Source organism: Topomyia yanbarensis, chromosome 2 (genome assembly GCF_030247195.1).
Source record: "Topomyia yanbarensis strain Yona2022 chromosome 2, ASM3024719v1, whole genome shotgun sequence".
NCBI classification, from domain to species: domain Eukaryota; kingdom Metazoa; phylum Arthropoda; class Insecta; order Diptera; family Culicidae; genus Topomyia; species Topomyia yanbarensis.
In genome coordinates this window covers 458,425,767-458,443,442 of record NC_080671.1, presented here as the reverse complement: position 1 = coordinate 458,443,442, position 17,676 = coordinate 458,425,767, and the positions used below count along the sequence as shown (strand labels likewise).

Here is a 17,676-nt window from a genome sequence, read left to right as displayed (position 1 = left end):
TTCATTACAAATATCTGGATTTTGTTGTTATTGTGTATCAGTACTCTCCATCAGTAAACTATTGTTGGCCTACGTAACGTATCTTATCAAAAGTTTGACGTAAAGAGGGCTCGTCACTTGCCTAGAAGTTATTAACAGAAACCAAGAAAAAAACAATGCGTTTGATCCTTATAATGCTCACGTGATCTTTTTACTCACCGATAATTATGAACAGCTTAGCGCAAATACTATTTAGGTTATCAGCTAGTCGAATCTTTGTTCAAGTCAATGTTCAGATCATACAGTGATCTGTTATAATGGAATATTTTTTTTTCATTCGAACTTTTACACCGATTCACAGTGGCACGACTTAGAACAAAAGGTGGACTAAAGTCCAAACTTTACCGTATCGGTTCAAATAGGACGTTTTTATGTAATTTTGGTGCGCTGAATTCGTTTTTGATATTAAAACATTTTAAAAATAAACATTTACCATTCATTAGGGTGTCCCAAAATTTTTTTTTTCGAAATCGTTCTTAAAATTTGTGTATGTTAATTTTCGTGTGCTAAATCGTTTTTTATATGAACACTTGTAAAAAAATTCATTATACATTGGCTCAAAAATAATTATTTTGTTGTGAAGGTTCAAAATTTTTTAAAAGAAATTTTTGTGCGCTATTTTGGTTATGAAAATAGAAATTAACTTTACTACTTATTAGAGTGGCTCAAAAGTAAATATATTGTCTTTTGTAATGATTTTTTTCAATAGTAAATTTGAAATTTATTTTCCACATTGAAACGAATTGATTGTCATCTCATTATGGGGTTTTAGAAATGACTATTTTGTTTTCAAGGATCAAATAAGATGTGTTAGACTAATTTTGGGACGTTTAATTTATTATTGGGTTACTTGACATAAAAACTACATTTTCATTCATTTCCAAAACAAACATTTTGAGCGTTTTAGTGGAATGTTGATTTACATTCACTAATCAACAAGATTTTTTTTCACAGGTGTGTTTTAAGTTACTTAGATTGCTTATTTCATATCTTAAATAAAAAATCCAAACCCCTTTTTTCGCATAAGTTAGCAAAAATAGTTCCAGAAACATTTTGACATATTTCAGATGGTTGAGAATATTTACTGATTTTTAAACATTCTTAATACCTTTACCACCTAAAAACCAAACTTCCCAATCAGTTTCTTATTCTTGATCACTAGTAAAACCCTTGTAGATCATGCTCTCAATGCTATTTGAAAGTTGTGTATGTATTAATGTCATTATTCTAGCTATAAAGTGATTATTCAAATTCAATATCACTAATAACCATGCGTCTCCATTGACAGTTTTTTTAAGTTTTGACTGCTTATCGCAAGTTTTCGCAAAACTAGCATAGACTTATTTTAAAGAGAAAATTAAAAGCTTTCGAATGAGTATAGTGTGATCGCGGGCATTCACGGGCGTCGTTGTTGTTATCGCATTAGAAGTTCGAATTCAATAAAAAATCATGACAAACAGTTATCTAAACACTAACTAAACCAACTAGTGACTAATTTTTGGCGATTTTACGATGTAATTTTATCACACGGATAATTTTGATGAAGTAATGCAATGCATAAAATCAACCGTTTCTTTGAAAAATGAAAATAATCGTATGTAGTTCCTATGGTCAAATAATGCAAAAAACACTTGAGTTATGACCTTCAAAAAGCTGTCAAAAATCCATTTTACGTTCAAATCACCTAAAATCTCGCGAAAATGTCTCTGATGGCTCAGCTGATACCAGAAAAATACTAGTGGGAATATCACATAACCTTCATATATGGACTTAAGTCCGGGCTCGTCCCACTGTGCGATTGCAAAAACAAGATTAAACGTGAACGATACAGAACGTACCGGTATATACCGTGTACTAAAGTATGTATTTGTATAAAATAAATTTGTTTGAATATTTTTGACAGCGCGACTAAGTATTTCTCAAAATTTGTGTAAAACTAGTTCAAAGTCGTAATAACAAATCATTTGCTAACAAATGCTGTACACTCGCCGTGAAAACCCAGAAGGTTCTGATAAAGGGCATCGAAATTTGTTTATGCCCTTACTTAATACTGTGACAAGTAAGTAAGTAGGAAGGAAAAGCTTGCATAGAATTGGTTCCAGAACCGTATATCCATAAAGGAAACTTCCATGTTTCTAGTATTGTCTCACCGATTAAATAACTGTTTGTGGTTTTCTACTGTGCAAGCTGTTTCCTGCATCAGCGTTGTACTGTGCTGTAGTGTATCATATAGACTTCCCGAGCAAATACTCATGGGTTCAAACACCACATAGCCCGTTGAAAAGACCTTAAACATGGTCCGTGCCAAAATTCACAACCTTCAAGACACCATAAAATGGTCTCAATAACCCATAAATACACCAACATATGGTATTTTATATGGGATCTACCGGACCATGGTGATGGTGTTTTGATGGGTTGAATTCATTTCAAACACCCATGACAAACCCCATGAGCATGGGGGTATCATGGGTTTTTCGTTTGCTCGGGTTACAGGTTAGGATGACATAAGTAATATAAGTAAGTTTTAATTCCTCATTTAAGTACGTAGCATATCTATAGAATCTCATATTTTAGGCTTGTAAGTATGTAGATGTAAATTAGATTGTAAAGTGATCCTCGCTTTCGGCCAGCAGTTTCTAAGTAGCTTTGGGACAACGACGATAACAACATCTCCTTTGCTAATCGGATTCGTGTTGGTGAACCATTTGGTCCTTTTGATGATCTCTAGCAGACAGTCGAGCGATAAAGTTGCGAAGGGCCATGATACAAGAGTCCGTGCTAAGTGAATGTACCAACTCAATGTGAGCATTCCCCATCGTTTCACTGCTCTTCTTCCGACGACAACCTCCATTGGCCCAAAGTAGTCGATTCCAACATGCGTGTATGGACGTGAAAATGCGGCGAGTGATGCCAGTTGTAGATCAGTCATGATTGGAGGACGTGACACTAAATTATAGTTCTTACATCTTTGGCATTGTCGTCTGACCTTTTCGTAGCAGACTCGAAATCGGGAGATTTTGTGTATTTAGCGAAGATCGTTTGGTGATGGTACTTGTGGTGGTAGTAGTATGATAAATGCTGGTCATCTCTGGCGTAATCACAGAACCGTGTTCAACCATTCATCCTGAGCACGCCCCATTGATCAGAAAGGTAATTGGTACAGTTCGAAAGTGCAAAAGTTAGTTGGTACAGTTCGCCGTTCTTCGGTATTAGTTTATATGGTTCTTCCGGGAACTCCTCAGTACTAAGAAAAATGGACACGTTTCCTTGGTACCAGTACCCGACCAGAGTTGCTGATCCAGTTGCGGGTTCCGAACCAGCTTTTTAAGTATAAGAACTTCGTTAGTCATGTCGTCTATGTAGTGTCTTTTAATGATGATTGCAACTGCTATGGGTGAACTTGTGTGTGGCGCTCGATATTGGTATTTTTATTATATTGAGCACAGTAAGGGGAACAGCAGGCTTCAATGATCATCACATGTATAACGTAAATTTTCGATTTCTCCGTGCTCGTCTCTCCGGTACAAGTGCTGGTCTTCTTCTGGGTTGTCCACCTAGTGAAACATTTCAAGGATATCTCCTGTCAGTCCTGGAAAACCGTGACCAATGCTAACCAGAATCCGGCGGCCGAACGTAAGGGATCGACCGAAAGCTGTGTGTCTCTGTAACAGAAAAAACAGGAAGATACTACGTACGACCGTAGGATTGAGTGACAGTTTCTTGATATATGCTTCCCCAATATAATCTGCTATCAAGCAAGTGGAACCATCGGACAGCCATTGAGTGAATGTCGAGGAGGTCGAGGGGCAGTTATATATTGTATGTTATCCGGCTCTGACACTGTCCAAATCGTCGACATATCCGCCGTATATAGCTTTGTCTTAACTGCGATCGGCTGATCTATTTAGCCCACTCTGCCGTGCAAGATCAAAATCGACTTGTGCGTGTCCCAGCCTGTGTCTCGTGATACCGAGTCTGTTGGAAGGCCTCGTACGTGTTGGTACTGTTACGACAACTGGGTCTGTTCTGAGTTTGGCGCGGAACCAGTAGTTCCACTTTCATCGTGCTACGTTAAGCAGACTAAACACCACTTCTGCTATCCCTACATCCACGATTTGAGTTTTCTTCGTGGCGATCTTTACCTAATGTTCACCGCAGGCACATCGAACTGACTTCGCCATCTCACTGAAGCTCGCCGACCAACCCGTTTTCGTGAAGTATAGGTTCTGAAACGTCATCGAAGAAAGCATAGGGATGAATCGCTTTGTTGATTCCTTGTACTTGTGCCACAGGTAGATACAGGAACAGTCTAGTAGACGACAATGCTTGAAGATGGTTAAATCCATGCCCTTGATTAGATCCAGGTTGTACAGACGCCACTCCATTCGGTACAGGGCGTTCATTTTTTGGTCGTTTTGTAACAGCTCGTGGTGTCTGACGGTACAGTCATTTTTCATTGTGACGACGTAAGCATGATCGGCATCTCGAGAGAGTTCCAGAATATGCTAGCATTTGTCTGTCATTTTAAATGTATTATGTTTAGGTAACTAAAGATATGCGCACAAGAAGCGCTGTCCTTCTTAGAACCACAACCTTCATTACGCACCGGCTTATGCTCCTGTACAATTGAAGGGACGTCCATGATGCTCACAGATTCAGCGAGAGAGTATACCCAGTTCCCGAAGGTCGCTATGTGGACCTTGCGCCGAGCTCGACGATAGCACGCCCAGTCCACCTTTATCGTTGGCGGAAGCTTATTGATGAGCTGTTGAAGGAGGGAGATACTGAAAAGATCATCCTCTGTTTCTGAATGGCTTAAGTACGCGCTGGTACGCAAAACCACTGCTTTGTAGAGTTGGCTAAGGAAACGCTGGGTTCGGATCGGTAAGCGAGATGAATCTTCTGATGCAGCTAGCGGTCCAGGCGTGCGATTGATTATCTGGGCAAGGATCACGTCTTTTCGTCTTCCGACGACATAGGCCAAGAATTGATGCTACCGTTGTTGTATACCCGGGAATACCTAGATGCAACGTGTGTTGTTCCGAATGCTGTACATCCAAATATTCGGTTGACGTTGAATGTTGTTCTGAATTGAAATGTTTTGGAACCGAATACAGCATCGGCCCTTCCCGCTAAAGCGTTTTGAAATTTATCATCCAGTCGTTCACTACACTCAAATCGACGTGGGAACTTATATTCGTCCGGCTTGCCATATGTGAGAGAATGTTGTATTTTCTATGCACGTTCATCTCTACTGCTAGTTGATAAAGCACATGATCGTCTTCCAGTTTCAAAAGTTACAATTTCAGCAGCGAATTCTTCAAAGACAACTGATGAAGCTCCTCTGGGTGGCTGTTTCAAATGAACTTTCCTCTTGGCCGGAATGTCCGTCTGAAACTGTGGAATATTGGAAATTAGTTGTTTCTGAGTCTTCCGGTTCCTGCTTTCATTTATCTGTGATTTGCTTCACTGACGCGTAGATTTTTACAGGATCCCTCTTGCCTTAGTACATTTGGGACAGCTCTAACTGTTGATCTCCTTCATTATCCCTATGCAGGCGAAATGATACCACTTATCGCACTGAACCATGCCTTCGGTGTCCGAACCACCGCACATCTTATTTAAAATATCTCGAGAAATACCACATTTTCGTTTTTTTTTGTTATTAGTATTTTGATTTAAAATGGCGTTTAGAATCATATTCAAAAATAAAATTGTATTTTTAACTGCAAATAGTATGAATTATAAAAATATGTCAAAACTTGTTGTTAGGAAAACCTTTTTTATTGAAAGCTTCTCTATGATCCAAATCACTGAAAAACTTTATTTTACGTCTTTTGAACGATAAACATTAGATTTTTGACATTATATGCTAGGTTAACACGAATAACTTTTAAAAAGGGCGTAAATCAACGAATTAACTGTATGTTGGAACAAAATCCAAATATCTCAAAAAGTATTTGAATATTTTGGAAGATTTTTGTTAAATGCATTTTGATTTTAAGCGATACTTAGAATTATATTCTGTAATAAAATTACAGTTTTGTATGTCAATCAGTATGGAATTTACAAACATGTATAATAGGGTGGGGCAAAATGATCGTTTTTTCAGCACAGCACTTTTTTGGTTCCATTTGGGGTCCCAAACAACTGTGCAAAATTTGGGGTCGATTGGATTTGACCCGGTGTAGCGCATTGCGTTTGAAATTTGTATGGAAATTAGTAGGGGAAAACCTACTTTTTTGCATTTTCGATTTTACAGACTACAATTATTCCTGCGGTGAACCAGCAATTAGATAGAAGTGTAGTCCAGGATATGCTGAACAACTTTGCCGAAGGATGCATGGTGCTAGAATGTCTCTACAACAAGTTATAGCTGTTCAAAGTTCGATAGATCGAATTAATTGCCAAAAATCATTTTTTTGCCAACACTGCGGGTGTAGCAATGATATTTCATATACTACCTACGCCCATGAAATTGAGCTAAGGCTTTTGAATAATTCATCCAGACATACCAATGTGGTAAATCTAAAGTATATGATGTTATTTTGGTATGCTATATGAAATATCATTGCTACACCCGCAGTGTTGGCAAAAAAAAATGATTTTTGGCAATTAATTCGATCTATCGAACTTTAAACAGCTATAACTTGTTGTAGAGACATTCTAGCACCATGCATCCTTCGGCAATGTTGTTCAGCATATCCTGGACTACACTTCTATCTCATTGCTGGTACACTGCAGGAAGAATTGTAGTCTGTAAAATCGAAAATGCAAAAAAGTAGGTTTTCCCATACTAATTTCCATACAAATTTCAAACGCAATGCGCTACGCCGGGTCAAATCCAATCGACCCCAAATTTTGCACAGTTGTTTGGGACCCCAAATGGAACCAAAAAAGTGCTGTGTTCAGTTGATTAGGTTAAGATTACGTTTTTCCATATAACAATGCCCCACCCTAATGTATAAAGTTATTGATAGACAAACTTTTTTACCGATAAGTTCTCCATCATATAATCACATTCAAAATATTTCTTTTCTCTTTAGTTTTTGGTTGACGAAATACAAAAAATTAGAAAAGATGTGTTTATTTTAAATTTAAATTTTTAACACAAATTTTCGTCCTTATGGAAAATGACACAAAATTTTTTTCAGCGCATATTTTTTTCGCACAGAAATATTCATTCCCTGTCACTCGTTCTCCGAAAGTTTTGCTGCACACCACAAAATAATGAAATTTAAACTACATGTAAATCAATACGAATGTAAACACACAACGATTGAATCAAAAATTTGATTGAAAAGTACGTTAAAATCAATTGGAGCATCAAACAGCATACAATTTTACACTTTCATTCGTGTAATATTACATGTCATTCATTTTACAGCATTATTCGAGTAAAAATACATTGAAGCGCATTGGTTTTCCGTTTAAAGAAACTGTGATTCTCAATCCACGTGTAAAATTATAATAAAATTCGTTGAAGAAAGCACGATAAGTCGTGTGTATTTGTGGTGGAACTTAATTTTACATTTATATTCATGTTCCAAATATGTGCATGAAAGTAAACTTAAAATTACAAAATATTTTTTTCTGTGTGTATAAAATACAGTAATCGAACAAAAAAATTGAAATTAATGCACGTACGCCGTTTTAAAAAAAAAAGCTCTTGAGTCAAAATAATCTTACTGATTGTGGAAAATGTTTAGTCTTGCATGCCGGTGAAATGTGTTAAGTTTCATTGGAATCTAAGATCACCATTTTAAAGATTTTCGGAGGATTTTCGTGAAAATCCTCATCAGACAAATCGGTTTTTTAAGAAATCAACATCCTTCCCATAACTAATTTTTTTTGAAAACTATTCGATTGTTATTAAAATTAGAAATTAAAATAAGAAATAACTGTTGAAACCAACTGTTGAAACCAACAATTAACCCAATTAAAAAGGTATAATTTGCCATTACTACCTACTCCAAATGTTTGCCGGGGAAGATCGACGATTAGCGACAAAGCTTTGGTTCAGGGTGCTGGATATAGGTCGGAATTGCATTTGGCTCATGTTCGACCATTACACTATGGATCCGCATCAGCAGCGTATAGATATTTTGTGAAGGGCAGCGATTCTGGCTATCACAACAACGAACACGTTGTTCGGTCATGTTCCGAGTATTGTGATGTCAGGCCTCAGTTCAAGGTTTCCCATCGAGCCCGAGTAACAAAATCTCATATCTCTATCACTCGTATACTGCCGTTAAAAGCATATTTGTCCCATGTTCTATGGGATTCCCTATATACATGGGACAATTATGCTTAGAACGGCAGTATACTTCTGCTTGAAAAACATCAATATGCAAATTTATTTATTCTTTCTCTTTCTTCTGTCATTCGCAGAGCCTTACTACGAGATTTTCTGGAAAACAGTGCTGCAAGACTGGAAATCTAATACCATCTCTAGCCTGGAGGTCTGGCGCCTACAAGGAGACTCCAGTTGATGACTGTGCTCTTTCGTTTGCTATAAAGCTTGAGTTCTTCTCTGCTATCGTTGTCCACCCTCTCATCTTTGCCCCTGTTACGGTCTCTGCTGTCCAGATTTTGGATTTAAGGCCCCTTATGAATTTTCCAAGAACAATTTGCCTCCCTTACAAAAAGCCGAATAGTGTTTTTCCTACCTTATATTGCATAATCTAACAATCTTTCTTGTTGAAAAAAGCCAAACTGTAATTTTAATCTTAAAAAGTATGCTTTATTGCCTATCGCCCCCTTCCCTTCCGCTTACTCTTAGTTTTATTATATTTGAATTAATATTAATATTTTGGACCGATCTTTTTTCCTAGTTTTCAGATAACATAAAATTATTCCCCTTAGTATTAGTAATAGAATGAATTCAAATTATGTCAAATTGCGATTCCCTAGTTTTAAGAAAATTAAATTGTAAAATAAAGCAAGCCGCCAGCAACATACCAGGGAAAAATGAAAAAATCAAGTCTGTACTGAAAATGTGCTGTTTTGAATTGTTTGATGTTGATGATACATTTGCAGTGTTGGCAGAAACAATAAATTTTTGCGATAATTTTGACTAAAATTTTCTGTCAATTGGAGCCACAAGGAAACTCAAAAACTAGCACAATAAAAACATTTTTTTAAATTTTTTTCTGTGGAAAATAATTTAATAAAGGAAAAATTCATTACAATCTGAACTCGAAATCCGCGACGGTTATCTCAATTCTCGAACGGTTGTTAAATAGCGATGGTTGGTGTTGTCGTTCGTATGGAAATTACACTTTACCGGCAGCTAATCGGCTCTCGTGCAATCGATACAGAAATAATCAAGCACCTGCCAGCGACGATGCGATGTCGTCAATCAGTTGAACCAAACACAGAGGCTGCCGGCGAGCGACGTCGAAGGTGTTGAAAGTTACATATAGTTGCGCGTCACCGTAAAGCTACGCCTTCTGGGTACGTCATTAGGACGTCGCTTTTTACCGTTCGAGTTGGAAGCATCTATTCAGTATTGTTTCCGAATGAGCAACGATATCTGCTAGTGACAGACGGGTTTCCGTACTATAGACCAGGCATCAATTATAATAGCCCAATCGCTCATAACTATCTGGTCTGGGATGAATAGCGGACGCATATCTTTCATATAAACAAACAATAGGGTTTGATATAATTTGTCCAATGCAACTCACTAATGGAGTGAAATTTCCAACTCTATTGTACTTTATATGGCTCGTGCCAAAGAGAAAAATCGGTTTCCAGTTCAAAAGAATTATGAACAATATCCTTTTATTTTCCCTCTGACGTAGATCTTCACACAGTGGTGTCTTGAGTGTCGTTTTGCACAAAAAGCGTCTGGGACTAATCGAGTGACCCACAATAATAATGAAGGCGGTTTTTGTTGTTTATCACGTCCTGTAGTAATCGCGATGCTAAGTTGTTGATTCGATGGTAGTTTGACCGTATGTCGATCTATTAAAAGCAGTTCGAATATGTGGACAAATTGGTCACGAGCTGTTTACTGTCTCGAATCAATGTACCTACCTATTCTAGTAGGTATTTATAGTTAGGTATGGATTACAAATGCGGAAAATGTTTTCACTCTCTCCCCGCAACTTTTGGCATGCAAACCGGGGTACAATCTATTGATCGCATGTAAACTTGAAACAGAAACTTAGTTGCACGTGTTTGTAACTTCTTCGAGATTGACATTGGATTTAAGATGAAACGTACAGTAGAAAGAAGAACTGATCTGAGGCTAAATGCTTTATTTTACTAACCTTTGGCATTCCACCGGCTCGAATATCACTGACTTGACAAAGCTCGATAACGTCCCCTTCCTGCAAAGATCAAATAATGTATCAGTTCAAAAAGATCTTGGTTATCCATCGAGAGCATCGTCTTACCTTTCCCTCACTCTTCCAGTACACAAAAAATCCATACTCATCCACCTTAAAAGTACACGCCGGTTCGAACTCATTGTTGTCCTTCTCCTCTGTCCACCGATCGAAGACGCATCCAGTTTTGAGCGCTTCCGGGACCGGGATCTGCCAGTTGAACTCGAACCTTTTGGTCATGGCTTATGAAATACTATGTTGAGATCTGCGGGAGAGAGAGAGACACCAAAAACAAAAAAATGGGTCAGTCAATGCGAATGAGAATCGAGGATACACGTGCGTTCAGGCTAATAGTTTTCCAATCGTATCACATATCCAAACCAAACCACGGAGTTCCTCTTTTCGTCCCTTCCTCTGTTTATTCGAAAAAGTACCTGCGCTCGATACGGCGAAGAATGAACAAGGTCAACTCACTGCCAGGTGAGCTCGTACAAGTGCTAGTGCTTCTCCTCTTTGGAGGTACATAATTAAATAAATCAAACATTGGCGCGAGTTTATTAAATTAAGCATTACAGTTGATGGTTGTCACGTTTCGTAGTGGAGTGTGCAGTTTGGTTGTTCGATAAAAGTGTGTGCGCTTGTGCATTCTACGTATTTTATGGTACACGCACCGTAACGCTATGGGTGCTATTGAATAGGGTCAGAATTTCCGAGCTTTGTTTTGTTTTGAGCAAGCACGTGGCCGCGTTTGCCGTAAGCGGGAACATGGTTTATTGGTTTTAACGATGTGGTGGCTGTATGAAGTTGATCTGCACAAAGATGCAGGAAGGTGATCGATTTACACGATACGTCAGGCTTCCGTCACCACGTCAAAAACAAACATCAAAAGAATGTCAAAATTAGTTACATGCACTTAAATGGATAAATTCTCACACAACGTCAACGGTACGGAACATTTTGACGTACGAAACATGTGCATGAGCATACGAGAAATGCATTCAACTTATCCTGACGGAACAGTGACATGACGCTGACGTTCTTTACCGTGGACGGATGCTGATCTACTGTCTGAATCGGGCTTATATGATAGTCACTGCCTGGTGTAGCAAAACGCCTTTGGTCTGAACTTAACAAGCAAACTATTTCTTGACTTAAACAATTTTCTGAATATGATTAGTTCCCCAAGTAACAATTGAAGTTTTATAGCACGCTACAAGTGCAATCTAAGTTTTATCAGTGGCTATAAAACTATCGTAAAACTACAATTGTTACTAGGGTCTCTGTAAGAAGAAAATTTGTGTTCGAATAATCTATGCATGAAAGCATAACTTAAATAAAGTCAGATTTTACGTTTCGATATCGTCTCATCAGTAGCATAAAAGACCGTCTTGGCCGTTTAATGTCTAGCAAACGACCTTGGCAGTCTGTTATGCGGCTGGTGAGACGAAGTCGAAAAGGAAAACCAAACTTTATTTAATTATATGACTATTCATTGAATTAGGTGTGAAAACATATCTAGGTATTAATGACATTCGTTTAAGCTGAGTCGTATGCCGCTGGATGGGTAAAAATCAAGCGTCAAAGTAGTCGGAGAGGAATTAGACTAGCGTGTGTAGCTTGGTGGAGAAAAAAAGTGTTATATCCCTACTACACGGAAAAAAATTCGTTCATAAATTCATGAACAAAAGGTCACGATTTCCTGAAATTATGAATCATAAACCTCGTATTCATGAAACTATTTGCGTTTTAAAAAAAAACTAGTTCGCCCCGAATATATACATGACGTTACATTAGAATGTTTGGTTGGGCTACTGTTGTTGTTCCCTGAACAAGTTTAGTTTTTGTTGTGATTCTTGTTCATGATTTGGGAATACACAGTCATCAGTCGAACGTTGTTCATGATTTCAAGAGCTTATTCGCGATTTTTGTGATTTCTCATCACGTTACCGTGTTATTTTATTCATTTTATCGGATTTTTCTCTTAGACTAGCGGGATTGAAGTTAATGATTTCAAAATCTTAGTCGCGATTTTCGTAATTTTTATTCACGTTTTCATGATATTTAAGTCATGAGTAGAGTGATTCACGTTCATCAGGATCAAGATATTAAATATTTTTGTCTGGAGTTGTGTTCATGATTTAAATAACTTAGTCACGACTTTTGTATCTTCTGTTCATGTTATCGTAATATTTTAGTCATGAATAGAGCAATTCATGTTCATGATTTCAGGATCTTAGTCACGATTTTAGATATTTTTGTCACTAGTTGCGTGAATTGTGCTCATGATTTCAGAATCTTAGTCATGATTTTCGTGGATGAAGTTTAGAAAATCATAAACTACGCCTCCACTGTCATGACATAGTACAATTTACATTTTTTTGTATGATGTATGTATGATATCCCATCCTTATATTTTACGTGAACTGTAAGAATATTACTCGTGGATTTGAAAACTGCTTCCAACCCCGGCAGGATCTTTGTTGGCAGGGAAGGGGGACGTGGAAAAGTGGTTGTTCTCTATGTTAGGAGTTGTTCTACCCGAGCAAACGAAAAGCCCTTGATACCCCCATGCTCGTGGGGTTTGACATGGGTGTTTGAAATGGGTTCAACCCATGAAAACACCATCACCATGGTCCGGTAGATCCCATATAAAATACCATATATTGGTATATTTATGGGTCACTGAGACCATTTTATGGTGTCTTGATGGTTGTGAATTTTGGCACGGACCATGTTTAAGGTCAAGGGGCTATGTGGTGCTCGGGTAAACCGCCAAAGAAATTCAGTGCCTCGTCATCTATCTCCAACATGGCAGCCCCATAACGAGGTATATGAGCCCTAGAATGGCGGCATGCCGAATACAGAACCAAAGAATCTCGAAAAAGTGCGATGTTCGGAAAGAAACCGAAAATACTATACAACACCAAAAGTCATTACAGAGTCACAAATCGTGTTCGTGAAATAGTTAAAAAATCCATGAGATACAGCCGATCAGTTACGCATTCAAATCCGATGGTAACATACCACTATAACGCATATGTCTACCTTTTCACATCGCACAGAGCCGAAGCAAAAAAAAAACGCCCCGCTATAGATATGAGTGCATTCAGCAAACAATTTATTTATCGCTTTGTTCTTCGACCAGTGCACAAACACGTTGCCTGTACATACTGTATGCTATAGCGATGAGTCTCGATACACAGCAAGGAAAACTGCGGGTGAATTGTATTGCTATAGACCTTTCGAATTGTCCCGTAATACCAGCTATTCGGGAAGTTTGATAATTGCTGAAAGTGCAGATGGAGCTCAATCTGGCAGAAGTGAGCATTCTACAAATGCACCATATAAAACGCTTTTAATCCACCTAACAGTGTGATGAGACATTTCTTATAACTCTTATCACTCTCTTCGGATATTATATCGTTTGAGAACATTTAGAACTTGATGCTTCGCGATGTTTTTGATAACACATACTACATGGGATAGTGGCAGGACTCAGAGAATCGCTCAAATCAGCATAGGACAACATCAGTGCTAGAAATCTCAAATCAAATCAATGGGAAGCGAAAAAATGGCCCATAAAATAGACATTGCTACGAATTATTGTTAATGCTCTGTTAATAAAATATCTAAATTGTGGTGGGAAAACTGAATTTTCCTAAAGGGGTTATATATTGTACTGAGCCAAAAAAATCGCATTTTTTTTAATCGATTTGGAGTTTATACTTTACTCAAATTACCAACGCGACTGAGAACTAAGAAATCAACGCTTTTTCTTGAAAAGGGCGATACTAGCAGTGACACCATTCAAAGAAAATCAACAGTGAATATTTCCAGACCTTTATTTCCTATTTAAGAACTATTGTGTTTTTTATATCCTAGATTGCATGATTCAGTGATCGAAACCCAAAACTTCATGAAGTATTTGAAATTATTAAATTTAAATTTGTTTTTGCTATTGAAATTTACAAAATGATAGTATCGCCCCTTTGGCGATTGTTTACTTTTTCGGTCCCACCTATCAGCATTGAAGTATCGTTCTTACGTTTTTTTACAATAACTACCGTTCTACACCACTGATTTCGTCCGGGTTTTTTTCAATAGCGATCATTGTTACTATTTACAGCTGGTATCAGCTTGATAATCCTAAAAAATACGAAAATGACAGTTTCGCTTCTAAACTGCTAGCAAAAAAGTATCGCCCTGTTTGTTTGCATGGAGCGTGGAGGGCGAAACTTTAAATAAACAAACAAAAATACAGTTTCGCCCGTTGTATTTTTTGCTGTAGTTTAAGAAAGCAATATCGTAGAATCAAAATTTTTAGGTTAATTGGTTGCGTTTCAAAGCCCTCATTCGCATGTATGAAAAAAGCCTTATGTTTACATTTGTAAGTATCGCCATTTTCACAAAAAAGGGTTGAAATGAGATCGCAGCTCCTGATATCACGCTATCTCTGAAGTGCATGCGTGCATAGTTCCAAATTTTACTTCGACATCGACTTTTTCTAAAGGTGACTTCCCAGTAGTATCCTTGATTTGAATTATTATCGCTAATCCTAATGCCAAAGAACATGAAAGCTCTCGAAAACGAACCGTTTGGGAAAGTCATCATCATTACTGGAATTTTCATTTTCACGAAACTTTTCGATAACCTTCCGTCACTTGCGTTAATGCACTGTGTGCACAGTGCTCTGAAAATCTAGCGAAATCGTCTTAGGGCAGCTATCTGTGCGGCGAGTAAAGTAAAGAATACTAAAAATTAATTTCTATTCCATAATTTTCAGTTCAGCAATTCGAGAGATCGTGCTCACCGCAAGCCATGAAAAATAGACTATGTTGTGAAGCGATGGTCACTATTTATTAAAAAATCACGGCTAAATAAAAAAAATTATACTATTAAAAAAATTCAAATAGTTTATAATTTTCACAAACTTATTAAGAAAAATTGTTTAATAATCTTTCGTAATATTGTGAAAGAAAAAAGCTGAAAATTTCAGTATTTTCTCTATCTGCAACATATTAACCCTTAAGTATACCAATTAATTGGTATACGAATTGGAATAGGTTCGCCAAATTTTGCAAGAAGTCTATAAAAAAAACCCCTTGAAAATTACCTAAAAATTGTTGTAGTTCGATACAATAAAAAATCCCCAAAAATGAAATCTACCTATTAATGTGAAACACAGTGAATAATACATACAATAAAGACCCATTTTTATCAATCTAATGGTGTATTTTAGGCTGACAAAATGGGGATATTGACTAAATCGGGCATTTTGTTTTTCTTTATAATAAACTGAAGCTGTTAAAAAATTCTTCCCGTCCCTTGATGTAGTCTGATAACTATTTCTGATTATGATGAACTTTTTATTTTTGCATATTTCCATCTTCATGATAAGGAAAACATGCTCAAGAAAGGATTTACTCGAATTCAGTCTTGTTCGTCAGCTAGAGCCCATCAAACATATGTTCATATTTGGCTGATAAAATCAGGGTTTCAATGTATTATAATAGATATTCAGCATTCGAAGAAGTTTCTTGTGAACGAGTGTAGAACGACTTTGTCTCTACTTACTTGAAGTCAGCGGCATAGCCAGAAATTCGGTTTGGTGGGGGTTTGGTGAAAATCGAGCATACTGTCCAAACGGCATAATTCCGAAACCGTAATTTTTGAAGTTTTAAAATTATGCAGAATTAATTTTTCAGAAAATAGTAACAGAGTTCGTGTCTAGCGAATTTGTTGAGACTTTATTGTAGTCATGAATATTAACCTGAGAAAAATCACCATAAATACTTCTTGGACGATATACCGTCAAAATTATTTTATCAAATAATGCGCTGTTTAACGTTTGTAAAACTCATCGAAGATACTAAACCTCCGAAGTTGGCGGTTTCAAAATAATGCTATCTTGACCTTAAATTACTGATTTTAAACATTTGACCTATACATATAATTGGTCATACAACAAAAATCAAATGCTCATCAAAATCGATCAGAACCTGCTAGAGTCGAATGGAAATCGTCATTTTTCATAAATTTCTCTCTACATTCGGAAAGTGTTATCCTCGTTATTAATCATATTACGTTTTCGTCTCAACTCGACGCATTCCCAAAATAAAAACCTGTCTTAATCCACCTAGTGGTGCAATTGTGCTTGTCTCATTTGTCCAGACTACGATTCCATGGCTGGTTATGTTCAATACAATGGTGGAAATGAATATTACATGTTCAGTACGATTTGCACATACATACAATGGATCGACAGCCACGATCTTGAGATACTATGTGATACTGAAACATCGCTTGAAACCAGCGGCGGATCATGGAGAAAGGTCTGGGAGGTCCAGATCCTGCCGAAAATTTTCAACTTGTTAAGAAATTTTAAACTAGTTTTAATTTTAAAGTAGCAACCCCTCACTGCATACTCCCTCTGGGCCGGTATGGTTGACGATTTTTAGAGTGATTGCATAACCTTTCTATATGAGAAAGACAAAAATGTACCAAAGTCCAAAAAAGTCAATTTTTGTCAAACATCTCACTGTTTCATGCATTTTAAAGTCATTAGGCATCAAAAATACAAATTTGATTTTGAAAATTTCTCATTTCAGTTTATATGGGAATTTGCTGTGTGATTGCACTCTTCAACTCGTAACTCCGGAACCGGAAGTCCAATCAATAAAAAATTCAATAGCAGCCGATGGGAAGCTTGTACCTTTCATTTGAGACTAACTTTGTGCAAATCGGTCCAGCCATCTCTGAGAAACAGAGGTCACATTTTTTCCACATACACACATACATACACACACAGACATTTTCCGATCTCGACGTATTGTATGGTGTTAAACCCCAAAACCTTCTCTGGGCTACGCCGTTGCTTGGAGTTATTTATTTCGCTTTTCATTTTCCGATATGTTTCAGATCGATCATTAGTTAGAAAAATTGCAGTCAGAAGGTTCGCACAAATGAACATTTTTGCACTGATAAGTTATCAAGTTCCTTCCAGACAACTTGGAAGTGTTCGGTGATTATTTCTAGCGGTTGTAGATAGAAAAATGAAATTAGTTAGAAAAATTGCAGTCAGAAGGTTCGCACAAATGAACATTTTTGCACTGATAAGTTATCAAGTTCCTTCCAGACAACTTGGAAGTGTTCGGTGATTATTTCTAGCGGTTGTAGATAGAAAAATGAAATACAAAATTCGATTTGTCGAAATAATGTTTGGCTTATTTCAATGGATTATTTCTATATTGAACAATAAATAGGCGACAAAGAGTAATCCACAAACAACAAGCCATAACTT

At 37.1% G+C, this 17,676-nt stretch overlaps 2 protein-coding genes across 5 annotated transcripts in view; one reads left to right on the top strand and one right to left on the bottom strand.

Annotated features, from left to right (window-relative positions):
- LOC131685894 (uncharacterized) overlaps nucleotides 1-17,676 on the top strand; it is a 227,930-nt gene that overhangs the window by 124,782 nt on the left and 85,472 nt on the right. The window lies entirely within an intron of this gene.
- The window catches only part of LOC131685892 (1-phosphatidylinositol 4,5-bisphosphate phosphodiesterase), a 179,333-nt gene that overhangs the window by 87,040 nt on the left and 74,617 nt on the right, over nucleotides 1-17,676 (bottom strand). For all 4 annotated transcript variants that reach the window (XM_058969910.1, XM_058969909.1, XM_058969912.1 and 1 more), the window contains 2 exons: nucleotides 10,446-10,641; nucleotides 10,320-10,379 (listed from right to left, as the gene is read on the bottom strand). In XM_058969910.1, coding sequence (XP_058825893.1) covers nucleotides 10,320-10,379; nucleotides 10,446-10,616 — 231 coding nt within the window. In that variant the 5' untranslated portion in view covers nucleotides 10,617-10,641. The remainder of the gene's footprint in view (nucleotides 1-10,319; nucleotides 10,380-10,445; nucleotides 10,642-17,676) is intronic.